Source organism: Gigantopelta aegis, chromosome 8 (assembly GCF_016097555.1).
Source record: "Gigantopelta aegis isolate Gae_Host chromosome 8, Gae_host_genome, whole genome shotgun sequence".
In the NCBI taxonomy this organism is placed as follows: Eukaryota; Metazoa; Mollusca; class Gastropoda; order Neomphalida; family Peltospiridae; genus Gigantopelta; species Gigantopelta aegis.
The window spans coordinates 74,601,597-74,624,564 of NC_054706.1; the positions used below are offsets into that span (position 1 = coordinate 74,601,597).

Genomic DNA, 22,968 nt, shown 5'->3' on the forward strand with positions numbered 1-22,968 from the left:
TGACAGTGCGCTATCTCACTCTGACTGTACTCTATCTCACCCTGACTCTACTCTATCTCACCCTGACAATACTCTACACCACTCTATCTCACCCTGACAATGCTCTATCTCACCCTGACTGAACTGAGAGTACTCTACACCACTCTATCTTACCCCGACAGTGCTCTATCTCACCCTCACAATACTCTTTCTCACCCTGACTGTACTCTATCTCATCCTGACTGTACTCTACCTCACCCTGACTGTACTCTACCTCACCCTGACTACTCTACCTCACCCTGACTGTACTCTACCTCACCCTGACTACTCTACCTCACCCTGACTGTACTCTATCTCACCCTGACTGTACTCTATCTCACCCTGACTGTACTCTACCTCACCCTGACTACTCTACCTCACCCTGACTACTCTACCTCACCCTGACTGTACTCTACCTCACCCTGACTACTCTACCTCACCCTGGCTGTACTCTATCTCACCCTGACTGTGCTCTATCTATCTCACCCTGACTGTACTCTATCTCACCCTGACTGTACTCTACCTAACCCTGACTGTACTCTACCTCACCCTGACTACTCTACCTCACAATGACTACTCTACCTCACCCTGACTACTCTACCTCACCCTGACTGTACTCTACCTTACCCTGACTACTCTACCTCACCCTGACTGCACTCTACCTCACCCTAACTGTACTCTATCTATCTCATCCTGACAGTACTTTAGCTCACCCTGACTGAGCCGACAGTGCTCTCTCCATCGTAGTATGACTCCCAGTCCGCATGTGGGGAGGAACACCTCAGAGACCCGCTGTACTGAGAGATGTCACACGGAATCTCAATCGTCTGAGCTGTCTGCGGCTTCCGGAACATGTTCTTCTGCAAGGTCAAACAAAAAACTAGAGTTATGAAAATAATTTATGTATAGTCTCATCTGCTACCCATATAACTGTATATAATCATATAACATCATATATAACTGTATATAATCATATAACATCATATATAACTGTATATAATCATATAACATCATATATAACTGTATATAATCATATAACATCATATATAACTGTATATAATCATATAACATCATATAACTATATAAAATGTGGCGAGTGCATCATTAAACAAGCATTCTGAGAGTACTGCTAAAGCAATACAGGCCGACCAACTTTTCTTATTTCCTAAGTTCAAGGGCCAATCCTATGACCCAAACACCTCAGGTGATGACCATAGATAAAAATTATCTCCAATCACCTGAGACCTGCTCTTCTTGAAGATGAGGATGAGGACGAGGGCGACGGGGAATACGATGGTGTTGGAGACGAGGCCGATCACGACCTCCTCCCACGAGAACGACGACCATGAGACATCAGCCTGTGCGTCCGTCCGGTCCTTGAGCAGTCCATACCACATGGCATCCACCAGCATGAACACAAACACGATCGTCACACAGCATGTGGCGCGCTGCACCCGTGTGAACCGGCTGTTGTCATGACGATTGAATACGGACAGCCAGATGTGTCTGTCGGCAAGTCCTTCATACGTCGCAGTCTTCAACGTGCTGGAGAACCGCTTCAGTTCATCCGCCCCTGAAACCAGAACAAGCAGGTTTTTCTACTTCACTTAGCAACAAGCATTCTGAGAGTACTGCTGAAGCCATGTATGTCCCCAAGAGGGCCCAAAACATTTTCTATCTGCCACGTTCAAGGGACATAACTCTGTGAAATATGGGTAAATTGCCATGAAAGTCAAAACTTGATCTGTAATAGTACATGATAAAGCTATATGCAAAATTTCATCTCAATATTTCGAGGAATTGTGAAAATAAGTCCACAAAATAAAGTTCAAGGGCCATAATTGTATGAAAAATGTAACAGTACATGATAAAGCTATACCCAAAATATTATCTTAATATCGTCAAAACTATAGCCTATATGGGACAGACGGACAGACAGAGGGATGGACATGAAACCTATAGTTCCCTCTGGTTCGACCGGTAGGGGATTAATAAGCTGAAGAATCATATTTGCAGTGGGGGTCAAAAGTCCCCCATCTCCAATTGGGTTTTTTTAAAATACATTTTCTAAAAAGAATATGAGCTGATCCCACTAGAAACTTTGCTCATAACTATGTAGACTCCCTGCATAATTTCCTGCTGTTGTACCGATTCAGTTTATACGTGGTTATATTCACCTGCCACACTTATTTCCTTCTGCAGAATTCCGTTCTCTTGTTCCACGGACAACCACGTGTCAACGAGGAAGTAGTACTTCATGTCTGTCAGGAGATCAATGACCTCGATCCGATGGAGGTACCACGACGGCGACAGTCCTGTGTTGTCGTGCCAGACGAGAATCTTCCACAAGTCTCCCAAGTTGGTATCTGTGGCAATGAAAAACTTGTCGCTGCAGTTCCTCTGGAAGGCAGGGATGTCTGTCTTTGAAAGGTGTCGTGGCTCACTCTTGCCAAGCTGACCGTACAGTTTAATACCCACGTGAGCGGTCGTGCCTGTCAGAATGAAATAATACATGACGTTCTTCAAAACATGTGGCAAGTTATAGGTACAGTCAAACTTGATCTGTATTAAGTAGTCACCTGTGTCATGAGGGTACATTTTTATTCTGCCAAATCATCTAATATACATGTAGATATGGTGTAAACTACCACCCATAAAAGGCCAATATTTTATACTCCCTTTGGTGGGGGCCAGATGTAGCACAGTGGCAAAGCGTTCGTTTGATGCGCAGTCAGTCTGGGATCGATCCCCGTCAGTGGGCCAATTGGGCTATTTCTCGTTCCAGCCAGTACACCACGACTGGTACATCAAAGGCCGTGGTATGTGCTATCCTGTCTATAGGATGGTGCATATAAAAGATCCCTTGCTGCTAACAGAAAAAGAGTAGCTCATGAAGTGGCGACAACCATATGTCCGACACCATATAACCGTAAATAAAATGTGTCGAGTGCATCGTTAAATAAAACATTTCCTTCCTTCCTTCCCTTTGGTGGCTGCTTCACAAAGGTTTGACTGTACTAAAAACATTTCCTCTTACAACACTGCCTCTCTGTATGTCTATATATATAGTCTTGTGAAATTTACTTTTTAGAATACAATTATCTTCTGTAATTTCCTGTGTATTGCCTGCTATACTGGATAGCCTGCAACTAGCAATAATTAGCTTGTTGGAAAACTATTATCAGACAGCCTATATTAAAGACAATTGGTAACGTGACCATAATGAACACAGTTCACATACCAGGTAAGCTGATTGCTAATGAATTGCTTTTATTGTAATTCTCACCTAAAATATCATTAAAAAACTGGCATTTTAAAAATAAATATTGATGCACCATTATTTATTTACTTAAGGCTTTGGTGTGTACTGTCCTGCCTATGGAAAAGTGCAGATAAAAGATCCCTTGCTGCTTTTTGATATGAAGTGTTGTCATTAAAGCAATATTCCTTTCTTTCCCTACCTGCTCCAGGAAGTCGACCAGTAATAATGGTAACTTCGTATTTGTGTGAGCCATTCTTGCCACAAAGGGGGATAACTGAGATTCTGCTGAGGTCGGCACGGTCCCAGTAGTAGGAGAAGATAACGATGATGATGTAAACAGCCAAAATGATGCCGACTGCTGTTATGACAACAGGGTTCACTGCCAGGTCAAGTCGCTGAAAGTATCATATATAATTATACAAAGTGTATGTTATACATGTCAGTACCAATACTCGAGATTATTTTGCAGATTTTAACACTGTTGTTGGATGAGCTCTTTTGTAGATGTTTTTATAACACAAAACTCAAGAAATTCCATTTTAAAAATTATTTTTAGTGTGCTTTATGAATTGATTTTCTTGAAATCAGCATTGGAAACACCATCTATAAAAGGAGAAGTCTCAAAAATATTTCTAGTGCAGTCAGTTTCAATAACAATAACACAAGTTTATTAAAAGTGTAAATATTATTTTGTGTTGGTGAATGATGTGTAGAAGATTTAGTTAAATTTTTTTTTTTTTTTAAACCTATAAAAAAGAAAATATTTGACATTGTTACATGGTGAAATGTTCTGAAGTTAACTGTTAATCTCAAATGCTTACCACATGAACAGTTACATCCTTGATAGACTACACAAGTATGAAATACCTTTTAAACCATTACTGAGCATGAACATAATCACAGCACCGACAGCAATTGTCGTAGCTACAATATGAATTGTCATAGGCCAGGGATTTTACCAATGGCAGGTTTTTTTATGCTGAATAAAAATTACTATCATTGGTTGAAAGGACAATTTTAGTTCTTAATTTTGTGGTTATTTCCTGCAAAAGACTTAGTTACTGGTTTATAATTGCCACAGGCAGGCTTAAAATTGCCATTGGTGAGCATTTTGCTTATGGCAGAAACATTTTAACATTAACTTAAGTAACAAATTCTTAAAGTTTGATGCCGTGACATATCAGTATTAGTTTACATCAGTAGTACCACAGTGTATCACACAAACAACAATAAACACACCGCGAGATCTGCGAAGTTGATGGCAAAACCATTTCAACATCGCCGTAAGTAACAAATTCTTAAAGTTTGATGCCATATCATATCAGTATACTGCACATGACTAGTAACAAAGCGAATCTTAAGACACACAATCAACACCAAACTCACCGCGAGATCTGCGAAGTCGATGGCATCCAGTGGTACAAGGACACTGCCCCCAAATGAGGTGAGATGGTCACAGAGACACACAGAGCATATTGGGATGGACTCGTCCAGCACCTCACACCCACTCACTGACCAGTCGCTGGGTGTTGCAGCAAAGTACTGACAGCTTGAGAAGTACACAGCGGCCGAGAGATTCACGTCATGGTAGCCGTTGTTGTTGAACACACTCACAGAGTAAGAAGAGGCCGTGTCAAACGTGCTGAAACAAGACAAACATCAAGATAAATCAGTCTGAGAGAAGTAAATAGCGGCCGAGAGATTCGCGTCATGGTAGCCATCGTTGTTGAACACACTCACAGAGTAAGAAGAGGCCGTGACAAACGTGCTGAAACAAGACAAACATCAAGATAAATCAGTCTGAGAGAAGTAAATAGCGGCCAAGAGATTCGCGTCATGGTAGCCATCGTTGTTGAACACACTCACAGAGTAAGAAGAGGCCGTGTCAAACGTGCTGAAACAAGACAAACATCAAGATAAATCAGTCTGAGAGAAGTAAATAGTGGCCGAGAGATTCGCGTCATGGTAGCCGTCGTTGTTGAACACACTCACAGAGTAAGAAGAGGCCGTGTCAAATGTGCTGAAACAAGACAAACATCAAGATAAATCAGTCTGAGAGAAGTACATAGCGGCTGAGAGATTCATGTCATGGTAGCCGTCGTTGTTGAACACACTCACAGAGTAAGAAGAGGCCATGTCAAATGTGTTGAAACAAGACAAAAAAAGAAAAAGAGAAGAGGATAGAAATCAGAAAAAACAGGATAAATTAACAAGCATTCTGAGAGTACTTCTAAACTTCCCTTACTGGACCTAACAAATTTCTCTATCAAGTTCAAGGGCCATAACTCTGTGAAAAATGGGACAGATGGATGGACGGACCGACAGAAGGATGAAGATAAAACCTATAGTCCCCTCTGATTGGACTGGTAGGGGACTAACAAGGATGGAAATCAGAAAGAAGAAAAAAGGATGAATTAATGAGGATGGATGATGTTATAAAATCAGAAATTGTTTTCTGTGCAATGAAGATGACAAAAGAATGGATAGAAAGATGGCAAACAAGAGTGGTGTCTTATTACAAAATATCAACCCATATAGAGTCAAACCTGTGATAAGCAGCCACCAAAGAGAGTATAAAAAAGTGACTTTTAAGAGACAGATGGCTGCTCAATACAGCTCAGTTTATACATATATTGGGTGATTTTAGAAAATAAAAACATGGCTTCTTTACACAGGTGTTTTGCTTAATACGGGAGGTCACTAAATCAGATTTTACTGTATGTTAATGATAGAGATTAGATGAAAAAGGTATTACAGTCAGACATGTTAACTCACAGCAATGGAATAAAGAAGGTAGAACTGATATTTTAGCTACAGAGATGTTATGAAAAGGGTATTAAACAGACATGTTAACTCACAGCAATGGAATAAAGAAGGTAGAACTCATATTTTATCTATAGAGATGTTATGAAAAGGGTATTAAACAGACATGTTAACTCACAGCAATGGAATAAAGAAGGTAGAACTCATATTTTAGCTATAGAGATGTTATGAAAAGGGTATTAAACAGACATGTTAACTCACAGCAATGGAATAAAGAAGGTAGAACTCATATTTTAGCTATAGAGATGTTATGAAAAGGGTATTAAACAGACATGTTAACTCACGGCAATGGAATAAAAAAGGTATAACTGATATTTTAGCTATAGAGATGTTATGAAAAGGGTATTAAACAGACATGTTAACTCACAGCAATGGAATAAAGAAGGTAGAACTGATATTTTAGCTATAGAGATGTTATGAAAAGGGTATTAAACAGACATGTTAACTCACAGCAATGGAATAAAGAAGGTATAACTGATATTTTAGCTATAGAGATGTTATGAAAAGGGTATTAAACAGACATGTTAACTCACAGCAATGGAATAAAGAAGGTATAACTGATATTTTATCTATAGAGATGTTATGAAAAGGGTATTAAACAGACATGTTAACTTACAGAGATGGAATAAAGAAGGTATAAGTCCGATGATCAACACCATCAGCCATCTGCAGTGTTCCGATTTCTTTAAACACTTCGTATTTGGTTTCAGTCGCTTCATAATTCACCCCTAGATAGGCTGACACTGACCCTGTTGGCGTAACACCATTCTCCGCCTCAGTTTCATTCTGTAGAACACTGACCCGAATCTGAATATGAAGAGAAGAAACCTGACTCTGTCCTCTTGACACATCCACGACAACCTTTTTAGACCGTTTAGACTTCAGTGTGAAACCGCTGTATGTGAGAGTGTCCAAAGGTTGGTAGTGTGGACTCGCTATCAGATTGTCAGTGGCCAGCGTGTAGTTGGAATCGTTCCGAAACATCAGGATCTTGATCTTATCCTTGGTGGGAAGGTCAGCCAGTTTAATGCTTGACCCGTCCGAGTATTTGAAACTGAGGGCAGGTACGTTGGACGTGATGGTGAAATCCTTGAAGCTGCCCCAGGTGTACGGGTTTTTAGATAACACAAACATCACCTGGAAACAAATAAATGAAAGGGACATTTTTTAATGACACGTTATAATATTTTAATTCATGGCTATTTGTGTATTTGGTTGTGATATATAGTTATTTTGACACTTTGGATGGGAAGGGAGGGAGGGAGGAAGAGGAGAGAGAGAGAGAGAGAGAGAGAGAGAGAGAGAGAGAGAGAGAGAGAGAGAGAGAGAGAGAGAGAGAGAGAGAAAGAATGAGAGAGAGAGAAAGAATGAGAGAGAGAGAGAGAGAGGGAGTGAGAGAGAGAGAGAGAGAGAGAGAGAGAGAGAGAGAGAGAGAGAGAGAGAGAGAGAGAGAGAGCAAGGGAGCCAGGGAAGAAAGGAGAGAGAGAGCAAGGGAGCCAGGGAAGAAAGGAGAGAGAGAGAGAGAGAGAGAGAGAGAGAGAGAGAGAGAGAGAGAGAGAGAGAGAGAGAGAGAGAGAGAGAGACAGAGACAGAGAGGGGAGGAAGGGAGAGAGAGAACCAGCAACTGCCATATAGACTACACCTACTGAAAAAAAAGTAAAGGATCTTTTATCTGCACTTTTCCATAAACAGGACAATACCTACCACAGCCTTTGATGTATTAATTGTGGGCATGGTTGAGATAAGAAAACACTAAAGCCATCGATACTATGACAAACTGCACCTGATGCCTGCTATTCACCAAATGAACTAAATTGCACCCCTCATTACCTGGAATATTTCTTGATCTGCCTTGATGACTCCGTCAAACAGAGTGTCCGACAGAGAGAACATACATCCCAGCAGCTCCCTCCTCCTCCACACACTGTCCGTCTTCGTCCGCTGTCCGTACACGTCGATCCCACCCAGACTGAACACCAGGGACTGCTCGGTCAGCACTGTGGTCATCAGACTGGTCGACATGACCTGCTCGGCGATGCGGAACACTCGCGGGACCACCTGTCTGCGGTGAAGCTCGTCCTCCGCGCTCCGCGACCCGCCACCGACCGGCATACCCGACATGAAGCTGTGGATCTCGCTCCTCAACGAGACGAAGTCCGCAGCAACCCCGGTCAGCTGGCCGGACTGGCTGGTGGACGAGACGTCCTGTGGGGAATACACGGCCAGATTGACCGCCGTGATGAGGTTGGATATCGTTGACATGAGTCGGTGAGACACGAACTGCTTCCAGTCAAGTCCTTGGTGAGCATAGGACTGCAGGACTTGTACGATGTTCTCGAGGACCTTGACAATCAACATGTGGCTTGATGCCGTCTGGTATTCATCAGAGTATTTCTGTGAAAGATAAATACATTGTAAATATCAAATGAGCAATTAGTTCTGTGAAACAAATACATTATAATTACAAAATCAGTCAGTGATTATTTCTGTGATTTAATTATATTTGACAAAAATCCTAACAACCCCATGAAATGTTCTATTTATTCTAATTTTATTCTTATCGCCTGCCAAAAAGAACATACCACAAATCCATTGTAAACCCATGTAATTTACTATCATAATTATGATAAAAATACACTGAGCAATAATCATAGATTGTAGATCTGACCAATATCATCATTTTGATGTAATGTACATAGAGAATAACTAGATAATGACATCAGATATCTGCTTTATCCTGTGAAGGTAAGAATGGGAATTTCTCATTCGGCCTGAACAGGATAAAGCAGATATCTGATGTCATTAACTAGTTATTATCTTTATCCTGCAGACCATAAACATTAAGGGAAAAAGCTATTATTTCTGTTATTTCAGGCACAAAGTACAATGACCTAGAGGTCAAATGAGCGATTTTGTAATGTAGCTATGCGTGTGACGTCACACGAGTGAATTCAAAAGTCATATCCTGCTAGTAGCAGGATATGACTTTGCTTTATCCGTCATCCTATTCTGTCAATAGAACTGGTGGTTGCAGGATAAAGTGAAATAACAGTTTTTACTGAGAAGATAATAACTTGTAGCCGTTACTTGACTGACAGCACTTTTATTTCATTAATATTTTCAGATATTTAATTCAATGTTATATAATAACTGTTGGTATTAACCATCAGCAGTATGAAATACATGTTAGTATTTACCATTAACAGTATGAAACGAAGTATTTTGAAAGTACTGGTAAAGCAATACATGTCCCTTACCGCACACACAAAATGTCATATCTCCTAAGTTTAAGGGCCATAACTCTGTCAAAAATTGGTAAACTGCCGTGAAAGTTAAGCTGTACATGATAAAGCTATACACAAAATTTCAGCTTACTGGTAATATCGTGAGGTATTGTGAAAAAAGTCTATAAAACTATATGTGAGACAGACAGACAAATGGACAGACAGATGGACAGACAGATGGACAGACAAATGGACAGACAGATGGACCAGTAGGGGACTAATAACTGTCACTATTTAGTGTAAGTAGTTTGAAATAACTATCAGTATTTACTGTGAGAAGTCTGAAATAACTGTCAGTATTTACCGTGAGTAGTCTGAAATAACTATCAGTATTTACTTTGAGTAGTCTGAAATAACTATCAGTATTTACCGCAAGTAGTCTGAAATAACTGTCAGTATTTACGATAAGCAGCATGAAATAACTGTCAGTATTTACCATTAGCAGTATGGCATAACTGTCAGTATTTTCCATAAGCAGTCTGAAATAACTGTCAGTATTTACCATTAGTAATATGAATTAACTGTCAGTATTTACCGTAAGCAGTATGAAATAACTGTCAGTATTTACCATTAGCAGTCTGAAATAATTGTCAGTATTTACCATTAGCAATATGAAATAACTGTCAGTATTTACCATTAACAGTATGAAATAACTGTCAGTATTTACCATTAGCGGTATGTTATAACTGTAAGTATTTAAAATTAGTTGTATGAAATAACTCAGTATTTACCATTAGCAGTATAAAATAACTGTCAGTACATTTGTATTTAACATGAGCAGTCTGAAATAACAGTCAGTATTTACCATTAGCAGTCTGAAATAACTGTCAGTATTTACCATTAGCAGTATGAAATAACTGTCAGTATTTACCATTAACAGTATGAAATAACAATCAGTATTTACTATTAGTTGTATGAAATAACTGTCAGTATTTACAATTAGCAGTATGAAATAACTGTCAGCAATTACCATTAACAGTATGAAATAACAGTCAGTATTTACCATTAACAGTATGAAATAAATGTCAATATTTACCATCAGCAATATGAAATAACTGTCAGTATTTACCATTAGCAGTATGAAATAAATGTCAGTATTTACCATCAGCAATATGAAATAACTGTCAGTATTTACAATGAGCAGTATGAAATAAATGTTGGTATTTACTGTGAGCAGAATAAAATAACTGCTGATATTTAAAATGAGCAGTATGAAATAACAGTCAGTATTTATCATTAGTGGTATGAAATAACAATCAGTATTTACTGTGAGCAGTATAAAATAACTGCGGGTATTTACCATGAGCAGTATGGAATAACTGTCAGTATTTACCATTAGTGGTATGAAATAACTTGGTATTTACTGTGAGCAGTATAAAATAACTGTTGGTATTTACTGTGAGCAGTATAAAATAACTGTCGGTATTTACCGTGAGCAGTCTGAGTAAGTAGGCCATCTGTTGGACGTCGGAGAGTGAGTTGACTGGTATCATGATCAGACTGAGTGTGATGGCGTCGCGCACCACAGCCCGCTTCTCCCGCGACACCTCCCCCTCCTGCCCCCCGCCGCTGTCTGACTCGTGGTTGAGCTGCTCACTGAGCGCAATGGCATACTGCAGGAGACTCATCGGCTTGTTCTGTCTGACGAGTCGTCTCAACTCCGTGTCGGCCATCCTCACTAAGTAGTCCGTCTTAGATGAATTCAGAGTCGGCATCTCAAACTGAATAGTTCTGTCAATACAATTATGTAATATTTAAAAAGACAAAGTGTCAATTAGCAGGATTTGAACCTACTGCATCAAGTAGCATGGTATCTGTCCATGGACGTAATCGCTCGGATACTGAGACTTCCACAATTTAAATGGAAGCCCAATTAACCGTTGTTAAGAATGTGTACTGTCAAAACTAGTAACTACAATGAACATTTTATCCTGTGCTTCAAGGTAGATTAATAACAATTATGCACATATAACAAATTATGTTACAGTTCTGTGAATACCACATCATACAAACATGGGTATAGCCTTATCAACAGTCCTATTGTTTCTTATTAGGAAAAAATACTGACCTAGGAAATTTTAAAAATGTTTTACAAACATATGTGCAGCAAAGTCTATCAAGACAAAACACTAAATGTATGAGCTTACTTCTCTCCCCCATCACTGGCAGCTCCCAGCTCATCGATGACCTTGACCTGGAGTTTGACCCTGTCTGTGGTAGCCGAGAGTGGTGCGACATACACGGACTGAGTGTCTCGCGTTCCGTGGTACAACACATGTGTGCTGTACACCGTACCGTCCACCAGGATCTGGTAATACAGGTGGCCTCCCGAGTCGTCCGTCCAACCGGAACACGACACATCAACCGGAGACTCCAGGGAGACAACTGGTGCAGCTCCACCAATGACACAAGACCCTCCTGAAGGAGGTTTGTTTGACTCTAAGCTGAGAATGGCGTTTCCTTCACCGGAAAACCCGGAAGATGTAACATTAAGACTGAATGTGTAGGTGTCAGCAACACCAAGAACGTTTGGACGAACAACCAGGTTAATATTGGAGCCTCCTGTTGTAGTTGTTGTCTCATCAAGAGGCACTTGGATTCCATCTGCCTCCACCTGCCATCTGTATCTGATGTTGGAGAGACAGTTGGTACACCTGCCTGAGAGCACCACCTGTTGGTTGGGGCTGATCTGGAAAGTATTTGATGACTTACAGGAAACACACTCAATGGTTACCATGGGAACACTGCCTCTCAGTACATGGATCTGAAAACAACAATAAATGAAGGTTATGGTCCTACTAATTTAGGATATAATTCATATTTAAAATATGTGAAAATAAGGCCATAATAAAATAAATGTGAAATTTTATTTTTTATTATTTTATTTTTAGAACATTGGAAATACCACACATCGAACCCCTAAAAAGTATTTTTTCCAATAAAAAAATACAAGACAAAATTAGAACTGCACCACAGAGAAACACTAGATCTCCTGGATTCTGAAGTCCAGGAAGATGAATGGGTTCGGTTAGTGCTATAACATCAGTAGGTGATCACCTATGAATTCCAATTGCTCAAGACATTACCACTTCCTCACTGTTGGTACATCAATGTCTGCATATACAGTGAAACTTGTCTAAACCAGATCATGCTGGAGACCTAATAATTATCCAGTTTAGACAGAATCTGGTGTACAGAGGGTCACATTATAGAATTGGAAAATTTTGAAAATTCTGGACCTTGAAACTTTGCAGGTTTTGACAGGATTTTCGTTTGTTCAGGTTTAGCAGGGCTTCTAGATTATAGCAGCCCCACTCCCATGGCTAGTGATATTCAATGCTGGGCTAGTAAATAACTACTATTGCCATACCCGACGGCTAGTGAATTTCTTTTTTGTCAAATGTTGCAAGTAAGTCTATTTTGTAAATTTGAATATCCTGCCCCCAACTCCCACCCCCCTCAGTTTAGGTGACATATCCAATTTTGACTATTATTTAGTAAAATTGTATTAACTTAAAGTAAAGTAGAGCTAGTAAATTTTTAATCGTGGCTAGTAAAATTTTTAAATCATTGATCCCATGGCTAGTGGATTTTATAAAAATTCTAGAAGCCCTGGGCTTAGACAGGTTTTACTGAATAATTAAACAAATAGTGCTGCTAACTAATCAGGCAGCAGGTTTTCTTCTTCACACTAACGCTTTACACTGGATAATTTTATGTGATTAGTGGATTTTTGAAGAAACTGTCAAATCCTGCAACCTCTGTTTTGAACAGAAAAACCAGGCAGTTACACTACATGATGCCCAAAACAGCCAATATCAACTTTAAAAACAGCCAATCTTATCTTTAAAAACAGCCAATCTCATCTTTAAAAACAGCAAATCTCAACTTTAAAAACAGCCAATCTCATCTTTAAAAACAGCTAATCTCAACTTTAAAAACAGCCAATCTTATCTTTAAAAACAGCAAATCTCATCTTTAAATCTCATCTTTAAAAACAGCCAATCTCATCTTTAAAAACAGCCAATCTCATTTTTAAAAACAACCAATCTCATCTTTAAAAACAGCAAATCTCATCTTTAAAAACAGTCAATCTCATCTTTAAAAACAGCCAATCTCAACTTTAAAAACAGCCAATCTCATCCTTTAAAAACAGCCAATCTCATCTTTGAAAACAGCCAATCTCATCTTTAAAAACAGCAAATCTCATCTTTAAAAACAGCAAATCTCATCTTTAAAAACAGCAAATCTCAACTTTAAAAACAGCAAATCTCATCTTTAAAAACAGCCAATCTCATCCTTTAAAAACAGTAAATCTCATCTTTAAAAACAGCCAATCTCAACTTAAAAAACAGCCAATCTCATCCTTTAAAAACAGTAAATCTCAACTTTAAAAACAGCAAATCTCATCTTTGAAAACAGCCAATCTCATCTTTGAAAACAGCCAATCTCATCTTTAAAAACAGCAAATCTCAAATTTAAAAAAGCCAATCTCATCTTTAAAAACAGCAAATCTCAACTTAAAAAAGCCAATCTCATCTTTAAAAACAGCCAATCTCAACTTTACAAAAGCCAATCTCATCTTTAAAAACAGCAAATCTCAACTTTAAAAACAGCAAATCTCATCTTTAAAAACAGCAAATCTCATCTTTAAAAATAGCAAATCTCAACTTTAAAAACAGCAAAATAAAGTATATTATTGAACTCTTCTTACAGTTTGCTGTGTAGAATTGTATCGGTTTCCAGCGGCAACAGTCAGTTCTATCAGGTAAGATCCTTCTGAAAACTCAGCCTTGACCTTCGGCAAGCTGTCGAGATCAGGACAGGCAGGTGAAAAAACCGACTGAAATAAATACATAAACACGGGTCATCCCACAAAAGATATTCAAACTGGAGGTCAGAGAGGTGTTAACACCACCTAATTGTTGTTTATGACACCAGTAAAATATCTGTAATTGGTGTCTATACAAACTGAATATTAAATACTTATGTGATGATTTAAGTTCAAGAAAGATATTCCCCAGTCACTCCAAACAAAAACAGACTGGATGTATATTTAGTGACAAATCGAACAGACTATTTATTTAATAACAGCTTAGAACAATCCATAGTTTGGCTATTACAGATTGTATATTTAGTGACAAATCCAACAGACTATTTATTTAATAACAGCTTAGAACACTCCATAGTTTGGCTATTACAGATTGTATATTTAGTGACAAATCCAACAGACTATTTATTTAATAACAGTTTAGAACACTCCATAGTTTGGCTATTACAGATTGTATATTTAGTGACAAATCCAACAGACTATTTATTTAATAACAGATTAGAACACTCCATAGTTTGGCTATTACAGATTGTATATTTAGTGACAAATCCAACAGACTATTTATTTAATAACAGTTTAGAACACTCCATAGTTTGGCTATTACAGATTGTATATTTAGTGACAAATCCAACAGATTATTTATTTAATAACAGTTTAGAACACTCCATAGTTTGGCTATTACAGATTGTATATTTAGTGACAAATCCAACAGACTATTTACTTAATAACAGCTTAGAACACTCCATAGTTTGGCTATTACAGATTGTATATTTAGTGACAAATCCAACAGACTATTTACTTAATAACAGCTTAGAACACTCCATAGTTTGGCTATTACAGATTGTATATTTAGTGACAAATTCAACAGACTATTTATTTAATAACAGTTTAGAAGACTCCATAGTTTGGCTATTTAGACTTTAATGTCCGACATAGCTTTCTACTACATTTGTAGCTCAGTCTAAATGCTTTGGTCAAAGGATCAAACCCTCTAGATGGACCCATTCTCCCAATGGTTTCTCATCCCAAACACTGTCCCACAACCGGCATATTCAACTGCTGTTGTATATTTTGTCCTGTCTGTGTGAAAGTGCATATAAAAGATCTTTTGCTGCTAATGGAAAAATGTACTAGGTTTTCTTGAAGACTGTAGCCTATGTATGAATTATCAAATATATGACATCCAATAGCCAATGATTAATAAATGAATGTGCTCTAGTGAACAAATGTTAAAGTTTAAATATTTGTACCATTTGTATATTTAGCTCATTCTTTTTTAAACACTTTTACTTACTGTAGAAAGAGATTTGCACATCCACTGGTAGGTCAAACCACTTGTGTCGTCGAGGGTATCTGGATCAAACGACAGACTACCATCCAGCAACAAGTCTTTAGCCTCCGGAAGTCTGCGCTCAGAGCCACCTGCAATCATGGCCTTCAAAGGGGAGGCAACCACAGTTAGGGTGTAGTTAGCAGACTCGTGCACCGGGGTATCTTCATACATTGTAGTAAACATTACGCAGTACTTCCCATAGTCGAGGACCCGTGGCTTCACCTTGAGAGCTGGGCTGGTGATGTGTGTGTCACCTAAAGAAACCATGTCATCCATGCAGGCTTTATCTGTGTATACTTTCCATATATGTTTAGAGTTGTACATAATGCAACCTTTTGAATCAACCAGAACCTCCAGTTGAAGAGCCCGTGATTTTAAAACGGTTCGAGAGGACTCCCCCACAACTGACACATCAGGGATTTCACACTGCAGGTGATGAACAGTGAAGACTGTTTGGAATACGGCTTGACTTACGTTGTTCGAGGCAGTCACTGTCAGATGGTAGGTAGCAGCTTTCATAAACAATCTCTGATATTTACTGTTTTTCGTACTTGCCACTTCTGAATTACCAAAGTCCCATGTAAAGGTGGTGTCACCGAGATTTTCACCAATAGCCACAAAGTAAATTGTCTCATTGACAACAAAATATTTTATATCTGAATTTATTTTAATGGTGGAAATTTTGACAATTCCTTGTACATTCATGGAGCATCTTATTGAGGTATTGCTGACCTGATTTGCGGCAGACAGTTCGACTAGAAAACTTCCTGCAGAGTCGAACATGTGAATCACAGTCTTTCCAAAATAAGCTTTCTTTACACCACGCACGGTCTCCACCGCCCATGTGAATGACACACCAGTTCCCTGTGAGACAGATGCAACCAGAGTTGTGTCAACCAGTGCTGGCCGGACAACCGAGCAGTTCGCGACTTCCAGTCCTGAGAGAGGATCTTCCACAGTGATGTTCTTCTGATCAGACGCGTTGCTCACTTTGTTGTAAGCCATGACGGTGACGGTGTGCACGTTAGCAGACAGAAATGTTTTCTGTAATGAAGCTAGGGAGGTGGACTGAACCTGTCCATCAATGATCCACTCAAACTTGGTGTCTGAACCTGACCTGGCTACAGCCATCAGCGAAACGGTGCCTCCAGTTGTAATCACATTCTTGTCTGATTTAAGAACGACGACCAGTATTTCCTGCTGCACCTTGATGGAGGTTGTTTTTACCTCGTGGCTAACCTCGTTGGAGATGTTCAACACGATGGTGTAGGTTCCTGTCTGGGTAAATGTGTACAACAGTGTCACAGAGTCGGAACTGGCCACAGAGAGACTCCCGAATGACAGCACCCAGGAGTAAAGCAGATCTGAACCTTGTGATGTTACTGGTGTAAAAGTCAGTTTCGTCCCGAAAGCAAGAAACTGAAAATCATCACCAATGCTGGAGGTGATGGAGACATCTTTGACCAGTTGCTGTACAGTGATCTGTCTGTCTAGTATCTCGGCTGATGGATTGAGAACGTTACGCACCTCCACTCTAACCATGTACCTTCCGATGGCTCTGAACCGACACGTGTGTGCATCGTTGTTTCCTGTACAGGTGGAAGAGTCTGAAGGTTCAACCGACCAGCCATACGTCACGTTAGATCCTTTGTCCATGACAACCGACAGATCTATATCTGTGCTGAGAGACACAAATTCAGCCGAAAGACTCATTCTGGGATTAACTATTCGTTGTATGATCTCAAAAGTTAAACTGACAGTTTTTGTGCTAATGTAGTTTTTGGCTGTGAGATCTACAGAGTACTTGCCCACAGGAAGTGAACTACATTTCTGACTCAGATTTTTTCCTGCACTCCGACACACTGAAGATCCTTCTTTGAACACATTCCAGTCATAACTCACAAGGAAATCTGTGTTTGCTTTCCCTTCAAAGCTCAAAACCTCCAAGGCTGCTCCATATTTACGATCAACAAGTTGATGCACGATTTGTAAACTGGTGATTTTCACAAACACTGAGATAGTAATGCTTGCCACTACCTGCTCTGTGACGTGGTTGCTAGCGGTAACAGTACAGTTGTATGTCTGGGAGGTTGTCAGACGTGTGGTAAATATCTGGTTCACCGAGGTCACATCTGCCTGACCTGTGCACTGCCACACGTATTTGATGCTGCTGCCCGATGTGCGTTTGGCTTCCAGCTGTACCACTGACCCGCTTTCCACGTCTCTTGTATCGGACACCAACGTCAGATCAGTTATAGGATCCTCGGCAGTCACCACAACACACTCAACATCTTTATCTACGAGATTCGACGCTGTCGCACAGACATTGTACTGACCTTCTGGTGTAAACACATGATTCACCTGACTTGTATTTCCCTTGGTCCCATCCCCGAAATCCCAAACATAGGACACATTGGTTCCCTCGGCAATCATCGCTCTCAAATTCATGTGGAGTGCCGTGTTGGCATAAACACTCTCTTTACAAGTGGAGCACAGCACGGCCAGTGATGTGATGAGGTTCTGGAAAATCAGTCTGACCTCAACCTCTTCTCGACTGATATTGTTGTAGGCCACAATGTTCACCAGGTAGTTCCCAGGCTGGTCTTTGGTGACAGAACACTGCAATGTCTCACACTTCAAGTTGGTGATGTCAACCTTCCACTTGTATGAGAGGTCTGACCCTGCGGCAACTGAGACAGACACCTGGATGACTGTGCGGACAACTGCCGGGTTCGGTGTGGATATCTTTAGACCTGCAATGGTCTCCTGCACGCACATGGTTGTCTCTGCCCTCTCCACACCATTCACCATGACAGACACGTTGTACATGCCCTGGGCAGAGTACCAAGAAGTGACGTTCTGCTTACCTTCTCCCCTTACATAACCCTGACTGTTACCAAGACTCCACTCATACATCAGCCTCTGGGGGTCGACATTGATGACGTGTGCCGACAGGGTGACTCTGTAGTTAATGGCGATGCAGGGCGTGGGGAGGATGCCAAGGAGGATGAGGGTGTCATTGTCCATCACATACACGGTCAGTTGAGCAGACGCCGGCCTGCAGTCAGCAAGGTGAAGGTCGTTTGATGCATTCACGGAGACACTGAAGACTCCAACGGACCCGTATTGAGTGGTCAAGCTGGAATCGTTCTGCTGTGTAGGCGGGCGTCCATCCCCGAAGTCGAATGTAAATGTGACGTTTGTTCCCTCATCGTGGGAGGCGATGATGGTGATGTTGTTGGAGATGTGTTGAGGACCGTTGTACGACAGCCTCAGATCCGACACACACTGTTCGACCGTGACGGTCTTGAAACCAGACACAGAACTCACTCTGTTGTCAACGGATACCGTGATCCGGTGCTCTCCCAGCACATCCATCTTCTGTCTCTGAATGATCAGCATCTTGCTGGTCTTTGATTGGATGAGAACACCGGGAAATGTCCAATTGTAGGCCAGCATGGCTGCCCCAACAGTGACCGGCCCAGACGTGGAGTTGACCACAGCTCTAAACTCGATCTCTCTGTCCAGGAGAATAAAATGCACTAGAGAATCCACACTGATGCCCGTCAGTTTGTGTACAGCGTAAACCGTTCTGGAGATTGACACAACCTCAAACACATCCGTGATTGTAACATTCACAAGATATTGGCCGGCCGTCGTGTATGTGTCATTCACAGACTCCACCAAACGTGTCGATGATGTGTTAAGTGTCTTTGAAATCGTCTTTACATTGGTATCACTGGCATACAGATAAAATGTCACTTCAACCTCAGCATCTATTTGTACGACAGCATTACAAAACAATGAAAATTCCTCATTAACAGGAACAACTTTTAGACCTTGGGTAGAAAACTGAAAGTTTTCAATGTGAGCAGCTATTTTGGCAGTGATGGTGAGAGTAGCCACCATTGAATGCCGCCCACACGATCCGTTCACAACCAGCTCATACTGGCCAGGTGTGTTGAATGTGTGGTTCAAATATTTTCCTCCCTCAGAAAGAAAAGCACCAGCTATTTTGTAACTGTATGTGTCTACCACACCAGCTGTGATTTCCACTTCAAAAAGAAGCTCCACACCAACTTCCACTAAGGTAGAGCACTTTGCACCACTACAGCTGTGGAAGAGTTGCAGCCCTTTGATAGGCATGCAGTGGTCTATGCTGATAACTACAACCACTTCTTTAGAACTGACATCATTGTAAATGGTTAATCTCACTTGGCCTGCTGTTTGGAAGGACTGCGTGATGTATGTAAAAGGTTTAGCAATGGAAGAACTGTTTGTGCTGCATCTGGCAGCAACAACCTGCGATGGGCAAGAGGATTCAACACTGATCGTTGTCACATTCACACCATCCACCTCCCAGATGTATCTCAAATCAGAACCTTGGTTGATCCTCGCAACCATGGTTATGGGTGTGTTGATTTCCACCGTGATGCTGGAGTCACGGGCGAGGGTCGGAAACACCCACAGAATATCTGCTACATCCTCCTGAACAGTGACCTCACACTCTGTAGACCGTCCTGCCACTGCGTACCCTACCATGTACACCCCAGTCTTGTCCATCACAGACAGTGCGGCCGGCAGTGACACATTCTCGAGACTTGCGTACACAGTGCTCACATGACACACCTGGTTGGGTGAGATCAGGAAATTCTTTTTGATGACTGACGACCTATCGCTGGCCACGTTGGTGAAGATGTATTTGTTCTGAGTCCACTGTGACGTCTGACTGGAGTCACATGACAGGACATCGGTGTTGCCCTCTGTCAGGATCCCAATCACATCCCCGGTCTCCACGGCGATGTCGGCTGCTACGGTGTAGATATCTGATGATGCCACGTACAAGCGTGTGCCTCTGACAGGGAAGTAATCAGGGAAGGCTGAGCCACTGGGGTAAGGGTTGTCTCCACATGGGTCTGAGCCGTGCTTCCCCGCACAGCTACATGCGATACCTGACGACACACAGGAAGCACTCAAAGGACAGATGTGTTTGTCACCATAGCAACTGACCGGTGGTTGACAGGTCAATGACTTGGTTGAACAGCCAGTGTAGAAACTGTTTCCACAGCCTGAAATAAATATAAAACATCAGTACAGATAGCAGACCTGGCACAGACTGAGTAATTAATGGGAGTGATTAATTAGTCCCTGGACTTAGATTATGGACAGCCATTTAAGATAATGAATGAATTAATGAATGTTCAACGACACCCCAGCACTAAAATACATCAGCTGTTGGGTGTGAAACAATGGTAAACAATTGCATGAATTTGAATATCAATATCAATATAAAATTAAGAACACAGTGTAAAGAGCTGTATAAATATCACAAGTATATTAAAATTTCGAGTATATGAATATCACAGATACATATATTAAAATGTGGAATAAAAGTCAACTTGTTGTAAAACTACCTGCTAACTAGTATATAAAAGAATCAGATATACAAAAATACACACCAGTTTTAAAGAAAGTAGTGCCTCTGGATAGGCTGGTGTGATTGTAACAGATATACATGAGTATATACCAGGTACAAACAGCAGTGATGTGATTGTATAATATATAAAAGAGTACACACCAGGTAAAAAGAGGGTAGTGTCACTGGATAGGCTGGGGTGATTGTATCAGATATATGAGTACACATCAGGTAAAAACAGGGTAGTGCCACTGAAAAGGCTGGTTTGATTGTATCAGATATATATGAGTATATACCATGTACAAACAGTAGTGATGTTATTGTAGAATATATAAAAAAGTACACACCAGGTAAAAACAGGGTAGTGCCACTGGACAGGCTGGGGTGATTGTATCATATATATATATATATATATATATATATATATATATATATGAGTATATACCAGGTAAAAACAGGGTAGTGCCACTAGGACAGGCTGGGGTGATTGTATCATATATATATATATATATATATATATATATATATGAGTATATACCAGGTAAAAACAGGGTAGTGCCACTAGGACAGGCTGGGGTGATTGTATCATATATATATATATATATATATATATATATATATATGAGTACACACCAGGTAAAAACAGGGTAGTGCCACTAGGACAGGCTGGGGTGATTGTATCATATATATATATATATATATATATATATATATATATATATATATGAGTACACACCAGGTAAAAACAGGGTAGTGCCACTAGGACAGGCTGGTGTGATTGTATCAGATATATACAGTCAAACTTCGTTAACTCGAAGTTCAAGGGGACAACGAAATAGTTCGAGTTTCAGGGAGTTCGAGTGTTCGAAATTCATACAGCAGATCTCATAGTGAAACTGCATTGCAGTATTATCATTTCGTTGATATCGGATGTTAGCACATTTCTTCTGTGTATATGATAAAACTAAGTAAATATTAACAGAAACGAGATAAATCCGATCAATTTGACGTACATCTCTATGTATTTTTATTGTATTAATTGACAGTAAAGTAAAAAAAAAGAACCGAAAACTGAAAGCACGTACTTACATATAACCGGAAGTAAGCGATAAATTAAAGTTGATATATTTTTCAAATGTCAAAACAAGGCGGAACGTAAAGTTGTAATAAATTAAAATACTGAATGTCGATTAGCACTAAGTACGTTTGTTTACCAAATAAAAAATACACAATATAAATAGCAAAATTATTGTAAATCACAAAAATCATTTTAAAAACCCTCACTAACATAGCGAGACATAACATAACAAATCAAAATGCTGTATGCCAAATAACACTAGGTTATGTACTCTTTTGCACTCATTTAAGAGAAAAAACAAACAGCGTTAATTGTTATTACAACAGTTCTTTGAAGATTACAAGACTATCCTTACTTTGTGTAATGAGGCCCGCTGCCGTGTACAAACACCGACAACCCAATGCAGGCATGTAGGATCATTTCGTTCCGCATAGTCGGCGATCTATTATTCTGTAAATACCGCGTGTATCATCGATAGCCGAGACCAGTCGGGACATTCACGCTTGGCTTGGGTGACAATTCATTTTTCTTTAAAGTATTACCGGTACAGTTAAAAGGCTGAGTCACTACACAAACTTCGAGTTTTGGAAGTGCAATATCCCTTATGTTTTTTATGGTGAGACCACAAAATTACTTTGAGAGATAGAGTTTTTCGAATGTTCGAAGTTTGAGTGTTCGAAGTCTGTTATTACTAGTTTGTATAGCAGTTCGGCCGGGACTGCCGTTTCACTTCGAGAGATCGACGTTTACGAAAGATCGAAGTTTGAGTTATCGAAGGTCGACTGTATATATATATATATATATATATATATATATATATATATATATATATATATATATATATATATATATATATATATATATATATATATATATATATATATATATATATATATATATATGAGTATATACCAGGTAAAAAC

General features: G+C 39.9%; 1 protein-coding gene across 1 annotated transcript in view; it reads right to left on the minus strand.

Annotated features, from left to right (window-relative positions):
- Window positions 1-21,869, minus strand: part of LOC121379826 (polycystin-1-like) — a 52,471-nt gene extending 30,602 nt beyond the window's left edge. Inside the window, exons 1-12 of the mRNA XM_041508478.1 lie at window positions 21,845-21,869; window positions 15,513-20,620; window positions 14,102-14,230; window positions 11,535-12,151; window positions 10,818-11,118; window positions 7,934-8,497; window positions 6,720-7,240; window positions 4,667-4,922; window positions 3,480-3,675; window positions 2,196-2,510; window positions 1,257-1,591; window positions 732-878 (exon numbers count right to left, since the gene is read on the minus strand). Coding sequence (XP_041364412.1) covers window positions 732-878; window positions 1,257-1,591; window positions 2,196-2,510; window positions 3,480-3,675; window positions 4,667-4,922; window positions 6,720-7,240; window positions 7,934-8,497; window positions 10,818-11,118; window positions 11,535-12,151; window positions 14,102-14,230; window positions 15,513-20,620; window positions 21,845-21,869 — 8,514 coding nt within the window. The remainder of the gene's footprint in view (window positions 1-731; window positions 879-1,256; window positions 1,592-2,195; window positions 2,511-3,479; window positions 3,676-4,666; window positions 4,923-6,719; window positions 7,241-7,933; window positions 8,498-10,817; window positions 11,119-11,534; window positions 12,152-14,101; window positions 14,231-15,512; window positions 20,621-21,844) is intronic.
- Window positions 21,870-22,968: the final 1,099 nt, after the last annotated feature.